Source organism: Spermophilus citellus, assembly GCF_964194105.1.
Source record: "Spermophilus citellus genome assembly, chromosome: 15".
Classification (NCBI taxonomy): Eukaryota; Metazoa; Chordata; class Mammalia; order Rodentia; family Sciuridae; genus Spermophilus; species Spermophilus citellus.
The window spans coordinates 51,024,679-51,044,187 of record NC_138195.1 but is presented as its reverse complement, the minus strand read 5'-3'; the positions used below and the strand labels follow the sequence as shown (position 1 = coordinate 51,044,187).

Below are 19,509 nucleotides of genomic sequence, written 5' to 3'. Positions count from 1 at the left end.
ACCAGAACCCAGAGCTCCCCACAGTCTCGCACCGCAGGCTGATGACCATCCTTGAAGATGTTGGTGCACGTGGTTGGGGAGGTAGGGAGGTGCGGGGTGTAGCATGTGGAAGTCCCAGTCTCTCCTCTTGTCCTGGCTAATTGGGAGCATTTGTCAACTATCTAACCTAGCTGGGCCTCATTTCTTCACCTGTAAGGTGGGGAGCTTGCTATGGCTCCCATCTGTGGGGTGGTGGCAGTGGTTAAATTAATGCCTGAGATGTCCTGTTTGGCTGCTCCTGTGTGGGTGGGCATGACTGTGAGCTCAGGAACCGGCTTTTCTGGGTGCTCCTGTGGTGTTTTCAGCCCATAGTCTTGGGCTGGTAGGTCCTCCGTGGGTAATTTCCCCTTAAGACTGATGAGCAGGTGAGGGGTAGGCATGCCCAGAAGGGACATCAGGTGTGTCCAGAGGAAGCCTCACCTGTTGGAGTCAGGTAAGGTACTGTGAAGCAGGTGATTCAGAGCCCTCGCCAGCCCCACCTCCAGAGCTGCTGGGAGCAGGAGTGAGACCAGTCTCATGGGAGAAAGGGGAGGGAAGGCTTCAGAAGCTGTGAGTAGAGCTGCTTCCAGGAGCAGAGCTACTCCTGGGAAACTCTGGCCCCCAGCCCACTTCCTGAGAACGCTCTGACCCAGAGGCTGGCCTGCAGCACGGGAATCCTGCCTGTTGTGGTGGTGGCTTTTAAGTAAAGAGCACTCGGGGGTCCTAGACCAGATGGCTGACACTACCACCTGAAACCCCGGCTGGTGCCAGGCACAGGGCTTGAGGAGCCTGTGCTGTCGGACTCCCTGGCACTCCTTGAAGGAACAAGCCCTGGCTCTTGTCCGGGGGGACTCTTGGTTTGCACAAGCAGTCATCCTCCAAGGATCGGCAGGAGGGGGTGAGTAGGACCGCATGGAGGGGCGAAGCTGTGCGGTCTTCCCTCTGCACATGCTGGGGTGAGTTGGCCTCCCTGATCCTATGAGAGGGCTGCCGTGAGCTCATGTGACCTCCCCGAGGTCTCCGAGGGTTAGACGAGGCACCAGGTGGAGGTACCTACCATGCTGACCATAAAGCGCCACGGATCCGTCTTTTCCAGGACATCTGAATAGAGTGCTTTCCCCAAGAGGGACGGACTGCAGTTTTCCTAGAGATGGATTTGGACTTTGTCAGAGGTGGTGGTGATGTCTGTCCTTAGTAGGCACATAGGCACGAGGGTCTGGGGACAGGTGGTGAGGGCGCGGTGTGGGCTGGGCAGCATCACGTCTAGCTCGGCCGTGAGCCAGGGGCCCCCTCCAAGCTGGCACTCCAAGACTGGTGAGGGCAGGTCCAGCAGAGGTGGGGGACTGCTGTGGAAGCTGAGCCAAGTGTTCTGCTGTAGTGGGGAGGACAGGGACGTGGCCTTGGGGCAGCTGCCCAGCTCCTTGGGAGCTTTGCTGGGTTCCAAGTGTGTCTTCCTCCTCAAGTCTTTGTTCAGGGCTCAGAGATGTCTGTCCTGCCCTTTGTGCCTTGCCCAGGGCTGGGGGATAGCTGGCATTTCTAGATCAGGCGGAGCCACAGAGGTTCCTCCTGGAGGTGTCAAAGCTGGTTGGGGAGAGGGTGGGTGTCCCCAGCCAAGGCCAGACAGCTTGGCCTCAGCTGTCTGTGCTTGGTGTTCTCTCCTGTGAAGGGGGACGCTCAGGAGCCAGCCCGTGGGGCTGTGAGTAGCCATGACCTCAGAAGAGTGCCAGCACCTCCTGAGTACTGTCCAAGTGCAAGTTCACTCGTGTAACTGCCCACAGGCACCACTGGGAAGGCGCCATCCCCGCCGCCCCTCCTCACCGACCGGCAGGCGAATGAGAAGGTGGAGAACCTGTCCATTCAGCTGAGGCTGATGACCCGCGAGAGGAATGAGCTGCGCAAACGCCTGGCCTTTGCGACCCACGGGACGACCTTTGATAAGAGGTATTAATTGCGCCTGCCCAGCCTCACGGGCAGGGGTTAAGGTGCTGACGTCAGTGCTGTCCCCTCTCGCACTTACCCTTAGCTCCCAGGGTCCAGGCTGCAAGGCCAGAGTGTCCAAACCCCTCATCTCTAAGTGCTCCCCAGAGGCAGAACCTGGAGGCTGTGGCAGGGGAGGGGGCAGTCAGGCTTGTCCTGCTTCCTCCAGATAAAAAACAGGCTGTAGCCTGAGTCACACAGCATAGAGATGGAGAAGGCGGTGTGTGGTGTGTCCCCATCAGGCATTTGGAGTGCTTATCTGAGAGGTGGGCTGTGTGTGTGTGTGTGTGTGTGTGTGTGTGTGTGTGTGTACACGTACCTGCTTTGTCTCCTAGAAGACCCCAGCCTGCCTCGTTGCTGAATGGAATATTCTGTGGTTTGTGAATACATTAACTGTTCTCTGCCACCTGTGTCTTAGGAAGGGTACAGTCCACTTGGTGTCTTTGTTATTTTGAAGGAGATCTTAGCTTTTTGGGTTGGGATTCAGAGGTACATACTAGAGCCTCTGAGTGGGACACAGAGAGTCTATGTACCTGCATGATCCAGGAGGACTTCCTGATGGAGGAGGGACAGAGAGCCATTTATCCTTTAGCTCCCATGCTGGTGGGCGTCTTAGGGCAGAGAATTGGTGTGAACAGTTTGATTTAACTTCTTCCTATTACGAAAGGGTCTGTGCTTCTGGTATACGTTAGGGCTGCAAAGCCTGATTCTTTTTTTTTTTTTTTTTTTTTAATGTTTGTTTTTAGTTGTAGTTGGACACAATACCTTTATTTATTTTTATGTGGTTTTGAGGATCAAACCCAGGGCCTTACACATGCTAGGCGAGTGCTCTGCTGCTGAGCCACAACCCCAGATCCGCAAAGCCTGATTCTTGAAGTGGTTTTTAGGAGGATATGCTCCTTAGGTAGACGGCACAAAGACAAGATGAGAGAAACGTGGACATCCTAACCCGAGTGGGTACACTGTGGCCCCAGGGCCAAATGCAGTCACTTGTTTCACAATTAAAGTCTCACTAGAACACAGCCATGCTATTTGTTTACATATTGTCCACAACTGCTTTTGTGCTAGAAGGCAGAGTCTAGTGGTTATAACCGGTACTCTGTAGCCCACAAAGCACAAAGAATTCGCTATCTGGCCTTTTTGAAAAATTGTTGCTGATTTCTCTCTAGGGAAGGGATTCTCAAACTTAACCAGGCACAGAATTTCCCTGGAGGGCTGGTTAAAGCACACTATGCTAGTTAACCTTCCCTCTCTCTGGAGCATGTGATTCTGGAGGTCTATGACTGGTTCTGAAAATTTGCGTTTCTGACAAGTTCCCGGGTGATACCAGGGCTGTAAATCTGGGAGGCCCATTTTGAGAACCAGTGTTCTTGGTCAATGTTCTCAACCTTGATTGCACGTTGGAACCCCCAGGGGAATTTAAAAAGAAATTGGGGGCTGGGGATGTGGCTCAAGCGGTAGCACGCTCGCCTGGCCTGCGTGCGGCCCGGGTTCGATCCTCAGCACCACATACCAACAAAGATGTTGTGTCCGCCGAAAAGTGAAAAATAAATATTAAAAAAAAAAAAAAAAAAAGAAATTGGGGCCAGGGTGTATGTCTCCATGGTATAGCACTTGCCTGGCATGTGTGAGGCTCTGGGTTCAACTCCTAGCATTGGGGGAAGAAAAAATTCCAACGTCTGGGTCCTACCTCCAGAGATGCTGACGTAACAGGTTTTGTCATTGTTGTTTTGATCTGTACCCAAGATCGAGAATCACTGTTCTGAAGACAGGAGAAACTTCATCATAGGTTGCTGGTAGACCCAGACTCTCAGAACCTCCTAGAAAGCAAGGCAGCCACTTCTAGGCTCTCCAAGAGAGAGAGGTTCAGGCAGTCAAGGCTACTCTCATCTGAGGGATCCTGCTTCTGGTGATCTGGGGAGCTGGGATAGCTGAGTTTAACAAGCACTAGGGAGGTGGGGGGCGCTGGCCCCAGGTCAATGTGACTCTTGGGGCCTGTGTTCACGGGCCGTTTACTTTGGGGCCAGGCCCTACCACAGACTGAATCCTGACTACGAGAGGCTGAAGATCCAGTGTGTGCGGGCCATGTCGGACCTGCAGAGTCTCCAGAACCAGCACACCAATGCCTTGAAGAGGTGTGAGGAGGTGGCCAAGGAGACCGACTTCTACCAGTAAGTGTGCCCGCGCGGCAGAACACCCGCAGAACAGCTGCTTTCTGCCCTTCTTTATCTCTGGACCTGTGCCAGGGGCTCTGGTTGTATTCCTGCCTCTGCAAGAGGAATTGTGCCTTTGGGTTTCCATTTTCCTAAGTGTAGAGGGAGAATGTTAACCCTTCCCATCATCGGTTGCCAGCTGCAGAGCAATGTGAACGTGAGGCTGGGGGGTCGGGCAGATCTCTGGGACTCTGTCCAGGGGCCTTCCTGCACCTTGTACCTGTGGGACAGGCATCTCTCCTTGGGTCTTCTGGCCTCCTTGTAGGGTATTTGCCTTCTGATGTTTTCTGAGGTCCCAGTACCTGTAGGAACCAGGTCCGTGCCAGGTGGGGGCTTGTGTCCTTTCCCTGTGATACATGAGCCCGTTTTCATGACAGGTTTTAAAAAAGTGGTTTGAGTCTTTTTGGAATTTGGATGTTCACAGGCTTTGGCCCAGGGTTCCTCCCACTGTCTTATCATTCAAGAGTAATTTGCCAACTTTCTGGCCTGTGTCTTGAGTGCTGCTGGCCCTGCTGCCGGGGGCTCCTGTCTGAGATCTTTACTGAGGACTTGGGTGCTGGAGGGGCTGGCAATGCCTGGAGATGGGGTGCTAGAGTCTGGTTGGGACTCACTGTGTGTGGGTGGGGGTTCAGCACACTCCACAGCTGGCTCCTAAGTGACCAGACTCAGCTGAAGGATGATGTGGACATGCTGAGGCGGGAGAACGGGCAGCTGCTGCGGGAGCGGAACCTACTGCAGCAGTCCTGGGAAGACATGAAGCGGCTCCATGAGGAGGACCAGAAGGAGATCGGAGACCTCCGGGCGCAGCAGCAGCAGGTAGGGCTGGGCGGCTGGGGGCGGACTAAGTCAGCCATCCCCCTGTCCTCCCACCTACCCACCCACCGATTCATCCAGTTTTTCATTCGCATGATCATTCAGCAAATACTTCTGGGATGTCTGCCGTGTGGGAGACTCCGGGATGTTTGTGAACACTTGGCCCTCGCTCTCCCGGAAGCTGCATCCCAGGAGGGAGACCAGTGTTAACCACACATATTGCATAGTGTTGTGAATGTTGCAGGGGCTACCGAGGAGGGCGGACAGTTTGGAATGCCACACAAGGGGGCAGGTAGCAGAGGCAAATGACTGAGTCCGAGCTTTGGGAATCTGTAGCTTATTTCCTAGTGTGGATCTTGTCAGATTGTAGATGCAAAGAAGTTTGGAAATGTTAGAGCCCTGTGCAAGTGAGCAGGGGAGCAGTCCTCACTTTGGCTTTTGGGTGGGAGTGTGGTCTCGTGCTCTTGATGCTCCCTGCATTCCTAGATGGTCTTTTCTTTGGCCTCGGCCAGCCTGTGGTTCACATGGACAGAGGTATGAGCAGTGGCCGAGTCAGAGCACTGGCTTCTGTGAGTGACATAGGCCGAGTTCTTCCCTCCTGTGCCTTGCAATCTAGAATAGCTCCACTGCTCAGGGACATGGAAAGGGCTTGTACAGTCTCTGTCTGAGGATGGTGGGGGACTTGGTGTTGGGAGAAATTTCCAAGGAGAGATGGTTCCTCTAAGCACTGTGGTAATCTGACCAAGGAAAGCATGACTCCCCAGCAGAGAGCATTTCCGGGAGTCTTGGGTAAGCTGGTGTAACAACCAAAACTTTTCTGTTCATTTAGCATAATGTTACCTTTATTGCTTTCTTTTCATTTACAATTAAGAATTTTTAAATGCAAAACTGCTATAAAGTTGTAGACAATTTGGAAGTCTAACACGGGGTTCCCCCCACTGCCTTATCATTCAAGAGTAATTTGCCAACTTTCTGCCTCATCACACCCAGATGCACTCCTGTATTTCTTAAAACAAGGATATTCTCCCATACCACAGAAATGCAAACATTAATGTTGACGCACGATTGCCATCCAGTTTGTCAGACCCCATGGGGCTTTGCCAGTCTCAAGAATGTCTTTTAAAGGAAAAGGATCCAGTTAGAATAAAGCATTGCCCATAGCGGTCACATCTCTTTGCTCTCCTTCCATTCGGAACAGTTTCTCAGACCTTTCTAGACCTTCATGACCTTGATGCTATTAAAGGCTGGTTATTTCATAGGATGCCTCTCAACTTGGATCTGTCTGATCCTCGTGATTTGATTCAGTCTCTGCCTTTTTAATGGGAATACCCAAGAGAGGATGATGTGGGCTTCTCATTGCATTCTCTTGATGGGGACTTAGTTTGTTTAGACCTGCCACTGATGGCGTTCTCTTAGATTAAGTTGGCATCTCTTCCAGGCTTCTCCACGGCAGAGGGCTTTCTTTTGTTCTTCCTTCCCTTCCTCCCTTCTTTCTAGTGTCTCTGTTTCCTTTGACATGGACCTCAGTATATTTCACTTAGTGGATTATAATCCATTGTGGCTAGGGGTAGCTTCTAAAAGCTGCTTCTCAGGCTGGGGATGTAGTTCAGGGGTAGGGCGCTTGCTTAGCATGTGTGAGATCCTAGGTTTGATCCCCAGTACGCTACACATGCACACACACACACTTAAAATTTAAATTAAATAAACAAATAAAAAGAAAAGCTTGCTTCTCCATTCTTTCAATATGCCCCCTCGTTCTTTTAGTAGTTTCTTGGTCTGTGCAAAAGAGGTATTCCAGGCTCATTTTACAGTTTCCCTGCCTGGACCCTGGTACCGGTCATTTATTCCTCCAGGGAGTTCTTATTCCTTTTAATGGAGAATAGTATTAGGAAGCAAGATGTGAGAGCTGGGGATGCTTGTAGCTATTGGAGTATCACTGCTCCAGACCCTAGGGTCTTCCCTACCTCTTACAGAGGACAGAGGTAGGGAAGACCCAAGTTCCCACACAGTTCACATCTATATTTCTGTATCTAGATATGTATTTTTAAGAACTAGGAGTCAGACACAGTGGTTGCTTCCCTGAAATCCCAGCAACTCAAGAGGTTGAAGCAGGAGGATCACAAATTGCCTGTGCAACTTAGTGAGACCCTGTCTCAAAAAAGGGCCGGGGTTGTAGCTGAGCTGCAGAACACTCCTCATTCAATCACCAGTACCACAAACAACAACAAAAACATGAGTTCTTACCGACACTTCCACTTTTGTCATCCATGTTCTTTCTAGTTTTCTTCCTTTCAGTTTTGTAACTCCCTGTTAAAACAACACTGGGAAACCTGATTCCTATTATTCTTTGTGTGTGTGCGCGTGCATGCTTGCGTGTTTGTGCATGTGTGCTGGAGATTGAACCCAAGGGCACTTAACCACTGAGCCACATCCCCAGCCCTTTTTATTTTTTATTTTGAGACAGGGTATTGCTAAATTGCTTAGAGCCTTGCTGAGTTGCTGAGGCTGGCCTTGAACCTTGTGATCCTCCTGTCTTAGCCTCCCGAGCCCCTGGGATTACAGGCATGTGCCACCATGCCTGGCTGGTTCCTGAGCACTCTGGCACTGAGCCACAACTCCAGCCCATAGTTCCTATTATTCTTCTTTTACTTACATGATCAGTCCCCCTTTATGAACCCACCACCCATCCCCTCTGCAGTCTTCCCCATACCAATTTCTTTTTGCCCTTCATAGGTCCTCATACCCGACACTTTCCTCCCACCAGTACATGACTCAACAAGAAGCCCCCACCCCAGCCCCTGATAGCAGGCATCCCTCCCCTCTCCCTCCTTGCTTCCTGTATCACTAATGGCTTTAAGGTTAAATCATTCAGAAAGAAAAAAGGACATGGTTTTCTTTTCATTTTTATTTTTTCAATTTTTGCAAGATTAATATGTATTTTGCAACAACAACAACAACAACAACAACAAAAAACAAAACAATCAGTACAGGAATTTAAAAAAAAAAGTAGGCTTCCTTAGTCTCATTTTGCAGAAATCACTATGGTGAGTGTGCTGCCAGGGTGAAGTAGAGATTTTTAACTGTACCTGTAGAGCCCTTTTGTATCTTATTAATTTATTTCACAAAATGAATCATATAGTACATTTTGTTGCTAACTTTTTTTTTTTTTTTTTGCTTAATACATCATGTTTGTCATTTTGTCTTAGTACAGATTCTACTTCATTGTTTTGCAAAGCTCTGAGTTACATAAAAGCACTGGAATTGATTTAACCATTCACCTATTGGCTGACCCTTGGGCTATTTCAGGATTTTCCATTATGAATTCTATTCAACAGAAAAATTTGCTTCCATCATTTATTTTCTTTTTCTGGTATTTACTGAGGTCGTTGGTGGCGTACCCAGGGCAGAATCAGTCAGGGACATGAGAGAGATGTACTTGGAGCCGTTGGTAGTCTTTTTCATGAGTTCTGGATTGAGGGAATTGGTTATGTTGGTCCAGCCTAGAACCTGGGCAGGGATATCTACCTGTAAGCCTGCCTGTGGGAGTCTTGGTGATGGAAAAAAAATTCCTGAAGGGGAAATAAATGTAGGCTAGGGCAGCAGGAGTCCACCCCGGGGCCAAGAGCCATGCAGATCCTGGGAGACTCCACTGCCTCCACCTGTGGTGTGGCCTCAGAGAGGGGACTGCAGGAGTCCATCGTCGTCCCTGTCCGTTTAGGATTCAGGAGGTGCGTGGAGGGTGCTTTTGGAGCATTGCTGTAAGGGTGAAATGAGACAGACACGAAGGAGAGAGCCTGCTCCAGTTCTAGTCTGTACCACCTGAATCTCCACCCTCCTCAGGAGACCGCCCTCCTGGATGTCCACAGAGCTTCCCAAACTTTCAGGTGTTTTTTAGAGGCAAAAAACATTCACCTCCAAAGAAATCCTTTTGAGTGTTCTGAGGCATATGAAGAGGGAGTTAGTTATGGTGGTGAATCAAGGTACCCAAGCGACCGAACAGCCAGCTGAAGACTCAGGGTCTTTCCTGCCTGGGTGATGACTGCCCACCAGAGAGGTGGGTGGCCCTTCCTTGTCTTCACCTGTACCCTGCTCCGTTCCCTCACCTATTGCCTGCTGGTTTTCTTTACCTTCTCTTCCAGTTTAAACTTGGCTCAGTTAACCTTTGCCTTGGGGCTTAGTTTGGATTCACTCTTGAGACATTCATAATTGCAAATGTGTTTGTGGCTCTTAATCCAGGGGAAGTTCCGTGGCCATGCTAGGATATGTGAGAGTGGGACTTTCTCAGTGCAGCAGAGCTGGTCTCGTGTGATGTCTGGAGACAGAATGATACCACATATCCTAACTGGCACCGCATACCTGTGCATTAAACACTCAACAGGTTGCCCTCGTTATTGTTATTATTCTGGACTTGCCTAGTCTGGATTAAAATCTGCCTCATTGAGAATGTGGAGAAGTTGGAACCTTTGTACATTACTGGCAGGAATGTCAAATGGTATAGTCACTGTGAAAATGGTGTAGCAATTCCTCAAAAAAACAAGTTACCACATGATCCATTCCTAAGTGTGTGCCCAAGAGAACTGAACATATAGTCCACACAGAAACCAGGATGTTTGTAGAGCAGCATTGTTCAGCAGCCCCAAAGTGAAAACAGCCCAAATGGCCACCCACAAATGAATGAATAAGTGAAATGTGGTGTATCTCCTCAATGGAATATTATTTAGCATAAAAATAATATATGTGATAATGTGGGTGAACCTTGAAAACATGCCAAATGTTATTAATGTTATTCTGTTACTGAAACCAATATCTGAGATAATCAGCTCGTTTGGAGGCAAGGTTTATTTCTGCTCAGGAGGTTTTGGTCCACAGTTGCTTGGCCCCATTGCTTTTGGGCTTGTGGCAAAGCAGTACATTGTGGTGGGAGCACAGGGTGAAAGACATGGCTCATGCCACCGCAGCCAGGAAGCAGAGAGGGAGGAGGGGCTGGGTTCCTAATGTCCCCTTGAGGTCATGTCCCCGTGACCTTACATCCTCCTCTCAGGCCCCACCTTCCAATGGTTCCACCACCTCTCAGTGGCACCACAGCCTGGAGACGAACCCTTTTAATAACAAATGGGCCTTTGGGGGACATTTCAGATCCAAAGGACAGTAGCAATGAAAGGAACCAGTCCCAAAGTACCACGTGTTGTGATTTCAGGCATAGGGGACGTCCAGCACAGGGAAGTCCATAGAGGTGGGAGATTTGTGATTGTCTTGGGACGGGATGGGGGAGGAGGATGGGGAGTGAATGCCGATGGGACAGGTTTCTTTGGGGATGGTGGAAATGCTCTGGAATTAGTGGAAACTTTGCAGATTCATATCCCTGGGCACATAGGATGGCTGTTGAGTTGTAGCCCTAAAAAATGTGTGTGATAATGTAAAAGACAAAGAAGGCTGAGTAGTTCCCACCTTCTCTTTAAAAATAATGTTTTCTTTTAATTTTTGTTTCCCATTCTCTGGCTTCCTAAGCACCAACATGCTTTTTTTTTTTTTTTTAACCAGGGATTAAACTCACGTGTGCTTAAACACTAAGCCGCATCCTGAGCCCTATTTTATATTTTATCAGACACAGGGTCTCACGGAGTTGCTTAGGGCCTTGCTAAGTTACTGAGGCTGACTTTGAACTCGGGATCCTCCTCCTTGGGATAACCTCCCGAGTTGCTGGGATTATAGGTGTGTGCCACCGCACCCGGCTTCAACAAGCTTTTTACTTACATTCAGAGTGCAGTCATCCCTTCCCCATCCCTCTCCTCTCTTCCCCTTTCATACTCACCCAACAACTGTTGTGGGAGGGTTTTTCTCCCCACCCCACATTCCATTTCCTGCAATCCTTTAGTTTCCTCTAACGGTGGCCCTTGGTGGCAGGGTGTGCGTGGGTAGGTCTCTGGATGAGTCCTAGGTGTTGAGTTCCTCCATGTCATCCAGATTGACAATCTTCAGCAAGTGCCACCTGCAGGCCCCACTAGGAGAGGAGGCTTGGGAGGGAAGGATGGGGTTTGTGAGCTGTCAGGCTCTGGAGTAGGTGCCTGGCTTTGGAGTTACCAGGTGGAGGGTAGGCCAGCGGCAGAGGAAGCAGGGGACAGAGATGGCCTCAGTTTGCTCCCCACTGGGCCTGAGGGCAAAGGTTGGCCTCCCTGGACAAGGCTGGTTTTGTTGCCTGGTTCCTCCTACGCCTTGTAAACTTGAAGAGGCCCTTGCAGGGTAAATGGTGCTATTTGACTTGCATGTTTGCTTGAGGGATTTGAGGGGCCTCCTAGTCCTCTGCATGATTTATCTCGGAGGAAATGAGGCAGCCCTGGGCCAGGGCCTGGGCCTGGGCCCGGGCCCCTCTCCCACTTGAGAGCAGCAGACAGGTGCTTTGTTCTGTGTGTGTGTGTGCGAGGGGAGGGGCCTGTTCATCTGTTAGAATGCGCCATCTTGGATTCTTCTCGGCTTCCTCAGGCATGCCCAGGAGATCCTGGGTGGAGGGTGACAGGCCCTGGCTGGCAAAGCAAAGTGGAGGATGATTTTGTATCATTCTTTCTTTACTAAAATGATGCATATTCTTTGATTAAAAAGGAAAAAGAAGAAATAACCTTCAAACAATAATAAAGGTACTTCCCTCACCTCAGTCTTACTCTAGAAACGACCAACCTCTATGTGAGCCCCTTTGGAAATATCCTTGTAGACATTAGTTTTTTTTGTTTGTTGTTTTTTCGTGTTTTAACACATATATAAAGTTTTATTTCCTGAAAATTACCTTTAAAATTGTTTTGTTTTAACCTTATAATGTATCATGGATTTTCTTAAATTTTCTGGGACTTTGAACAACCAACAGTGCATTTCTGTTTTGTTGTCAGTAATGTCTGACCCCTGTTCTGCGTTGTGTATGACGCATTTTGATTTTCAAGACTTTTTCCCTATTAAAAATAGTTTTTAAGAGGTCACACATACTTTTTTTTTTTTTTTTAATATTGGGGATCAAATCGAGGGTCTCCCACATGTTAGACAACTGCTTCACCACTGAGCTACACCTCCAGCCCTTTTTATTTTTTGAGACAAGGTCTTGTTAAGTTGCCCAGGCTGGCTTCAACTCGCAATCCTCCTATCTTGGTCTCCCATTCAGCTGGATTACAGGTCACACATACGTCTATCTTTATGCTCTTTAGTATTTAGGTTTTCAATATGATTCTTAGTAATTCTAAAATTCCTGAGTTCAAGGCAATGCACATTTTCCTTTTCATAGGTCCTGCTGATTTATTTGGGAAACTTATAAGGTCTCAAGAGTTTCCTCTCTCTTCTTCCTCCTTTCTCTACCTTTAAAATGTACTTATTTTTTTGCCGGGTGTGGTGGTCCACATCTGTAATCCCAGAGACTTGGGAGGCTAAGGCAAGAAGATGGCAAGTTCAACAAAAAAATTTAAAGGCAACTTTCAGGAAATAAAACTTTATATGTGTGTTAAAACATGAAAAAACAACAAACAACAAAATAAAAATAAAATAAAAACAAAAAGGGCTGGGGGAGTAAGTCAGTGGTAGTAAGTCCTCAAGTTCAATCTTCAGTACTGCAAATAAATAAAAATAAAAGGTCTGGAGATGTAGCTCCGTGGTAAAGCACCTAAAAGTTCAGCACCAAAATAAATAAACAGACAAACAAGCTAAAGCCAGACATGGTGGTGCATGCCTGTAATCCCATCAGCTCAGGTGCCTGAGCCAGGAGGACCACAAATTCAAAGCCAGCCTCAGCAATTTAGCAAGGCCCTAGGCAATTCAGTGAGACCCTGTCTCAAAAAATAAAAAAGGACTGGAGATGTAGCTCAGTGGTAAGCACCCCCCGGGTTCAATCCTTGTACCAAAAATAAAAAATAAATAGGCTAAAAAATAAAATGTTCTTTTCTCTTTCCTAATTAATTCACGAAAGTTGACTTTCCTTTTCAAGTATCCCAGGTGTTCTCTTCCATCAGCTCTAGCTGGGGAGCTAGACATTTGACTGGAGCTGTGTGTGCAATCTGTGCACATGCATGCCTGTGTGGGTGTGTGTGTGGAACTGTTTACTAAGAACATAAAGAAAAAAGACTTTGAAAAGGAAAAATTGTAGACTAATTGGACTGTTTTTCACTTCTTCTGAGTCAACTGTGGCCACCATCTCCCATGTTTCTTCCGAGGCCGGGTAGGACAGCCCAGGCATGATTCTGAGCTCTGCTTGTGAGAGAAGTTGAGGAACGTTTGTGGGGAGGTGGTGTCTGTGAGCCTCCTTGAATGTCTGGCTGCTGTGCTGTGGGAGGGAGGAGTCTCTGTGACTCCTGGGCGGCAGTGAGAGTCAGAGGTAGAGGGGCTCAGAGAGGTGGAGTTCCGCTCAGAGTATGCAGGACGTCCTCACGCAGACTTTACACCTGTGCAGTGCACTGAGGTGTGGGGGTGATGGTGGTGGAAACGGGCCAGGGCCTGATGGCTCCCTGGAGGTCTCTTCGGACCCTAGGATCCCTCCACATTGCCAGGTTAAGTATCAGGAAGGATTCCTGGTTCTGCTCTGGGATTTCCCTGACCTGCCTGTCTCACCAGGAATGTGTGGCACATCCTGACTGCCCTGAATTGTCTCTGGGTTGTCATGAGCTCCTCAAGGGGAGCCATTTTCCTGCCCTGGTTCTAGACTCCATGGCCTACTCTGCCTGGGAAAGCTGGCTCCTGCTGAGCTCAGAAGGAGGCCTCTGCTCTGCCTCCTGTCAGCCACCTTAAAAATTAGTTTTTTACTGAAGCTTGGTACAACTGTAGGAAGGCATCGGGCTGTCCACCCAAGGCTGCCACCTGGTGGGACACTCCGACAATGGCAGCAGGTTCTTTGTTCTGCAGTAAACCAGACTCCCTCCCAGCCAGTGAGGGTCTTTACCTGGCTTAGGGGCTGTGTAGAGCGTAAAGCATCTGAAGTTGGTTTTTAGCCGGCATTTTTGAGGTATTGTCCACAAATCAGGGCAACCCCGTGTAGAGACCGACCTTTTCAGACGTGGATGGGAGGCCTTGGTGATTGAGCAGATGTCTGGAGAGCTCTCCCTCCACCCTGAGTGACTTAGGTAGCCCCCGTTTTCTCAACTCTTAGTGGAGGGCACTGTCAGGTGAGGCCCTTGGTGTCCTCCTGATCACACTGTCTGCACCGGGACAGATTCCGGGCACATTGTCTGGTGCTTTGGGCCCAGTTCTCGTTGCTCAGGTGATTGATAGAAAAGGATAATGATATATCTTCATCTCACACCACACCCAGAAATATATTCCAAGTAGTTTAAAGATTTAAATGGGAGAAATAAAACTTGTCTAGAAAACTTTTTAGAAATAACACCAGAAGAATCCCTGTATGACTTCAAGGTAGGAAGAATTTGTTAAAAGACCAACGCACAAAACTATTAGATCTTGGCATATTAAAATGTGTAACTGGGACACAACAAAAGACCCTGCCAGCCAACTTAAAACATATGTTGGAGACATTTGTATTACAGATAAATAGAAAAGGGTTAGTGCCTGGAATTTGAAAATAGCTCCAGAGACAGGAGAGGGTGAGAGAGGTAAAGAGAGGGAGGGAACGAAGCCAGGAGTCAAAGGATAGGAACATACAATTCATAGGAAAAATACATAATCCATAAACATAAAGAAAGTTGCTCCAAGTCCAAGCTATAAGTTTTAAAATGAGAGCATGTTTTTGTTTATGAGATTGGCAGTACTTTAAAAAACCTCACCATTTGACAGTAGCCAAGAGTGGCAGGACAAACCAAGTGTCTACTGGGGAATGAATGGGTAAACAAAATGTGGTGTTTCAGGATATACAGTGAAATATTATTGAGGAAGAAGAAGGCAGTCCAACCCATGTTCCAACGTGAGTGAGCCTTGAGGACATTACACTGCATGAAATAAGCCAGCCGCAAAAAGACAAAATACTGTCTGATCCCACAGATGGGAGGCATCTGAAGTGGTCAGCTTCACAGAGACAAAGTGGAGTGGTGGTTGCTCGGGGCTGGGAAGGGGGACCATGGAGTTGTTTAATGGGTACTGAGTTTCAGTTTTGCAAGATGGGAAAAGTCCTGGAGATTGGTTGCACAACCGAGTGAATGTACGTAAAACTGCTGAACTGCACACTTAGAAATGCTTCACATGGGCAAGAGGGTCAGTTTTATGTTGTTGTGTTTTGCCACCAATAACATAAAAAGAAAAAAATCTGAATGTACTGTACCTTGGCAAGGGTGTGCTGGTGTTGGTCACTCTCAGAGCTTCTCCCACAGCTGGTGGGGGGTGTAAATTGGCATAGCCAGAGCAATTTGGTGCTGTCCAGTAAGTGTAGAAAATCCATATCCCGAGACTTAGCCACTCTGCTCCTAGAGAAAGGAGATGTGTGTGCAACCCTGTTTTTTGGGGATACTAGGCATTGAACTCAGGGACACTTGACCACTGAGCCCCATCCCTAGCCCTATCTTGTACTAATTCAGAGACAGGGTCTCACTGAGTTGCTTAGTGCCTCACTTTTGCTGAGGCTGGCTTTGAACTCACAATCCTCCTGCCTCAGTCTCCTGAGCTGCTGGGATTACAAGTGTTCTCCACTGTACCCAGCCTGAGGACAGTATTATTACTATTAGCAAATATGTGGAGACCATGGGGCTGGGGATGTGGCTCAAGCGGTAGCGCGCTCGCCTGGCATGCTTGCAGCCCGGGTTCGATCCTCAGCACCACATACAAACAAAGATGTTGTGTCCCCCGAAAACTAAAAAAAATAAATATTAAAAAATTCTCTCTCTCTCTCTCTCTTTAAAAAAAAATATGTGGAGACCATGTGACCATCTCTGGGTCAGAAGGAGGAGTGGGACATATTCACACAGTGAAGTGCTACTTGCATCTGCTTGACCAAATCTCAAAAGCAGCAGTGAATAAAAAGCACCTCCGGGGGCTGGGGATATACCTCAGTTGGTAGAGTGCTTGCCTCGCATGCACAAGGCCCTGGGTTCAATCCCCAGCACCACAAAAAAAAAAAAAAAAAAAAAAAAAAACAGAAATCATGCAAAAAATCACCTCCAGTGGCATAGAGAGGCTCCTGCCTTGGTGGTAGTGTCACATTGTGCATGAAGGTGATCAGCACTAGACTGGGTGGTGGTGGTGAGTCCTTCTGGAGGGGATGGGATAAATGGGAAACTGGGTAAGAGGGGTGTGCTGGGAGCTTTAGCAACCTCTGTAATGGTCTACTTCTCTGTAAACAGTTTGGGGCACGGTACTATATTAAGATTAAACAGTTGGGTATATAACATTTGTTACATTGTTAGCTATCCTCTTCTCTATGTGTGGAAGAGGACAGTGTGGGGCTCAGCACCTGGTTTTCCAGCCCGTGTCTTGATTTGTATTCCACTTTTGCCACAGCGAAACTTTTTAATAGAACATTGGAGGTCTTAACTGTTGTGGAACCTGCTTGCCACTTTAAAAAAAATATTTTTTTAGTTGTATTTGGACACAATACTTTATTTATTTACTTTTTTGTAGTGCTGAGTCTCGAACCCAGGGCCTCGCATGAACTAGGCAAGCGCTCTACCACAGAGCCACAACCCCAGCCCCTCACCTGCCACTTTTTAAAATGAGTTTTGTGTTTTGGCGACCTCGTAAGACTTCCTTTGAAGGGAAGAGTTCTACTTAAAAAATAAATAAAGACAAGCAAGGCACAAGAATGAGCTGGTGCCTGAGCGGGACTTCGCCTCTGACTGGCTGCGGTCCCAGGGTCTGATCCTAGGTCTTAGGGGAGTGAGCTCCTTTCCTGTCTCGGTGATTCTGATTTTTAAATCACATCTGCTTTTCTGTTTCGAGGTACTTGTGTTTTTGAGGCCGACTCTGCCTCTGGAGGAATATTCCATGCTCTCAGGTCCCAGTTCTCTGGGCTGCAAAGATCTTGTGATAACGCAGCCCACGCGCAGTGAGCCAGGTGATCCCAGGCCGCTGAGCTGCAGGCACTAAGCAAGCTTTTCCGGTTCTCTCCTGTCATTTGAGATATAAGGAAACTGAAACCCTCAAGTTGGTGACTCACCAAGGGCTCAGGTCCCCTGAGGATTTCAGCAGAAGTCGGCAGGCCCCCCTCACAGCTTCTTAACTCATCTCCCCCTGCCTTTGAATAGCATCCCAAGTGAACTTTAGCTTCTGTAATTCAGAGTAGGGTGCTTCAGAATTCTCCATGGTTTCCTGTTTCTTTCAGGCCATGATCCTCATTGTGGGCTCTTTTCCAAGGCTCTGTGAACTGGGTGGCTACAGCTATACTACCCATTCCTTTTTTGCTGTTCTTAGCACACATTTGCTGGTTCTGCCCCAGGGCCTTTGTATCTACTCTCCCAGCTGCCAGGTGTGCTCTTGGCCGCTCTTCATTTTGTGTCCAGACAGATGTCACCCTTTTAGAGAGGCATCCCCAGGCCTTAGCCTTCCACTCTGCTGCTCAGTCTCTTCAGCCTGTTATCCTATTTTATTTTTATTTTATTTGATATCCCTTCTCATGCTCTGAGGTCAATTGATTTGATCTGTGTGCCTGTATCCTCCTCCTATTAGGATCAGAGGTCCAGGGAGCACAGTCTCTTTCCACCCTGCCTGGTGTCACCAGCACTTAGAACAATACTAGACACTTTAGGTGTTGTTTTCAGGAGTCCCCAGCACCACCTCTGGATTCTGCGATGTGCTGGGAGAACTCAAAAGGTCCAGTGTGTAATCCGTGGTGGTAAAAATTCACAACCGTGGGACATAAAGCCAAATCGGCAAAGGGAGGAAGAGCTACGTGGGGCAAAGTCCGGAGGCAGCCAGGTGCAGGTTTCCAAGAGTCCTCCCCAGGGCAGTCACACTGGACACACCCGACCCCTCCAGCACAGAGTCATGACAGCCCACGTCCAGTGGGGCCTCTGGGGCCATCTGCTGGACACCTAGTACCTGGGCTTTTCACTGGGGGCTGATCACCAGGATGCCCACTGCCTCGCATGTAACAAGATTCCAGACTCCCAGAGAAAGTAGCACAAGCCACACAGCTTGTGTAGTCTGGGCACCACAGGCCACTCTTATCACTTAGGAGACGATTTATATCAGCGTTGAGAGATGTTGCAGGTGTGGGTTCCCGGACGCACCCAGCAAGGAGTCAGCCTTGCTGTGAGCCTGTCCAAGGAGGAGTGTCTCCATGCTGTGAGCCTGTCCAAGGCGGAGCGTCTCGGCTCTGCCACGTTAACTTTTCTCTGCATGACAATAAATATTTGAGAATGAGCAAATCTGGATGAATCAGCCCAGTGCGGCTGCAGGGCACGTAGGACCAGACACCTCGGGGACTCGGAGTCCCCGTCCCACGCCTTCTCACCAGGGAGGAGATCTGCCCTGTCCACCCCGCCCCCCCGCCTCTTGTGAGCATAACTCCCTGTGGCCAGGTGCTGAAGCACAACGGGTCATCAGAGATCCTCAACAAGCTGTACGACACGGCCATGGACAAGCTGGAGGGGGTCAAAAAGGACTATGATGCCCTGCGGAAGCGGTACAGCGAGAAGGTCGCCATCCACAACTCAGACCTGAGCCGCCTGGAGCAGCTGGGCGAGGAGAACCAGCGCCTGCTGAAGCAGACGGAGATGCTGACCCAGCAGAGGGACACTGCCATCCAGCTGCAGCACCAGTGCGCCCTGTCCCTGAGGAGGTAGGACCCTGGCAGAGCGGTAGGGAGGAGAGCGGCCTAAGAACCAGATGCGTCTTCTCTGTCAGGCTCCCAGGCGCAGCCCCGGGAAGGCGGTGCAGGCTGTAGTGCTTGTCAATCAACAGGTATTTCTGTCTGGGAAACTTTTTTTTTTTTTTTTTGACACTTAATGTGTCTCGGGAGTTGTATCTTCTTTCTCCCACCTGAGCAACCCAGTGTGTTCTGAGCATTCTGTCTCTTAGGTCTCCCCACAACCCTCTCCTCCTGTCAGTTTTCAGGGCACCGTGTCTCCTATAATTTTCATTTTCTATTAAGGAATATCATCTTCAGAGATGTGATCCCCTCCCTCTGACGGTGTTGCTTTAAGCGCGATCCTGTAGAACACGAGCTCTCGGGAGCATCTCTTGAAAGGTGTTCTCTGGGTATAAATAGGTTGGGGAATTGCTGGATTGAGCCCAGATGGATTTCCCTGCTGCAGGACTTGCCAGAGCTTTGATTTGTCCCAGAGAGGACCAAGATGTAGAGGCCTTCAGGAATCCACATAGGTGGTTTGTGATGGAGCCCCTTGCAGGATTACTGTTCTCTAAGAACACATTTTGGGACATGCTACTTTAGAGCAGCAACTCTGACTCTCGGGCTGCCCGCATAGAAGGTGCAACCTGGCCTAGGCGGACCAAGCTAACCTCGTGACTTTGGTCCCTTGCTCACAGTGCCAGGCCGTACCATCCCTGTCTGTAAAATGAGGAGGTTGGAGCAAATCATCATTAAGGCTTTTCCATGTCCTCTGTTGAGATTCTGACATTGCGG

The 19,509-nt window shown here is 48.8% G+C and overlaps 1 protein-coding gene and 1 long non-coding RNA gene across 3 annotated transcripts in view; one reads left to right on the top strand and one right to left on the bottom strand.

Annotated features, from left to right (window-relative positions):
• Window positions 1–19,509, top strand: part of DLG5 (discs large MAGUK scaffold protein 5) — a 111,754-nt gene that overhangs the window by 53,487 nt on the left and 38,758 nt on the right. For both annotated transcript variants that reach the window (XM_081267355.1, XM_081267354.1), the window contains exons 3-6: window positions 1,797–1,959; window positions 4,023–4,166; window positions 4,841–5,024; window positions 18,446–18,705. In XM_081267355.1, coding sequence (XP_081123481.1) covers window positions 1,797–1,959; window positions 4,023–4,166; window positions 4,841–5,024; window positions 18,446–18,705 — 751 coding nt within the window. The remainder of the gene's footprint in view (window positions 1–1,796; window positions 1,960–4,022; window positions 4,167–4,840; window positions 5,025–18,445; window positions 18,706–19,509) is intronic.
• LOC308633939 lies at window positions 15,990–18,404 on the bottom strand. The gene is made up of 2 exons (XR_014018916.1): window positions 18,216–18,404; window positions 15,990–18,182 (listed from the first exon to the last, which is right to left on the bottom strand). It is a non-coding gene; the product is annotated as an uncharacterized lncRNA (long non-coding RNA).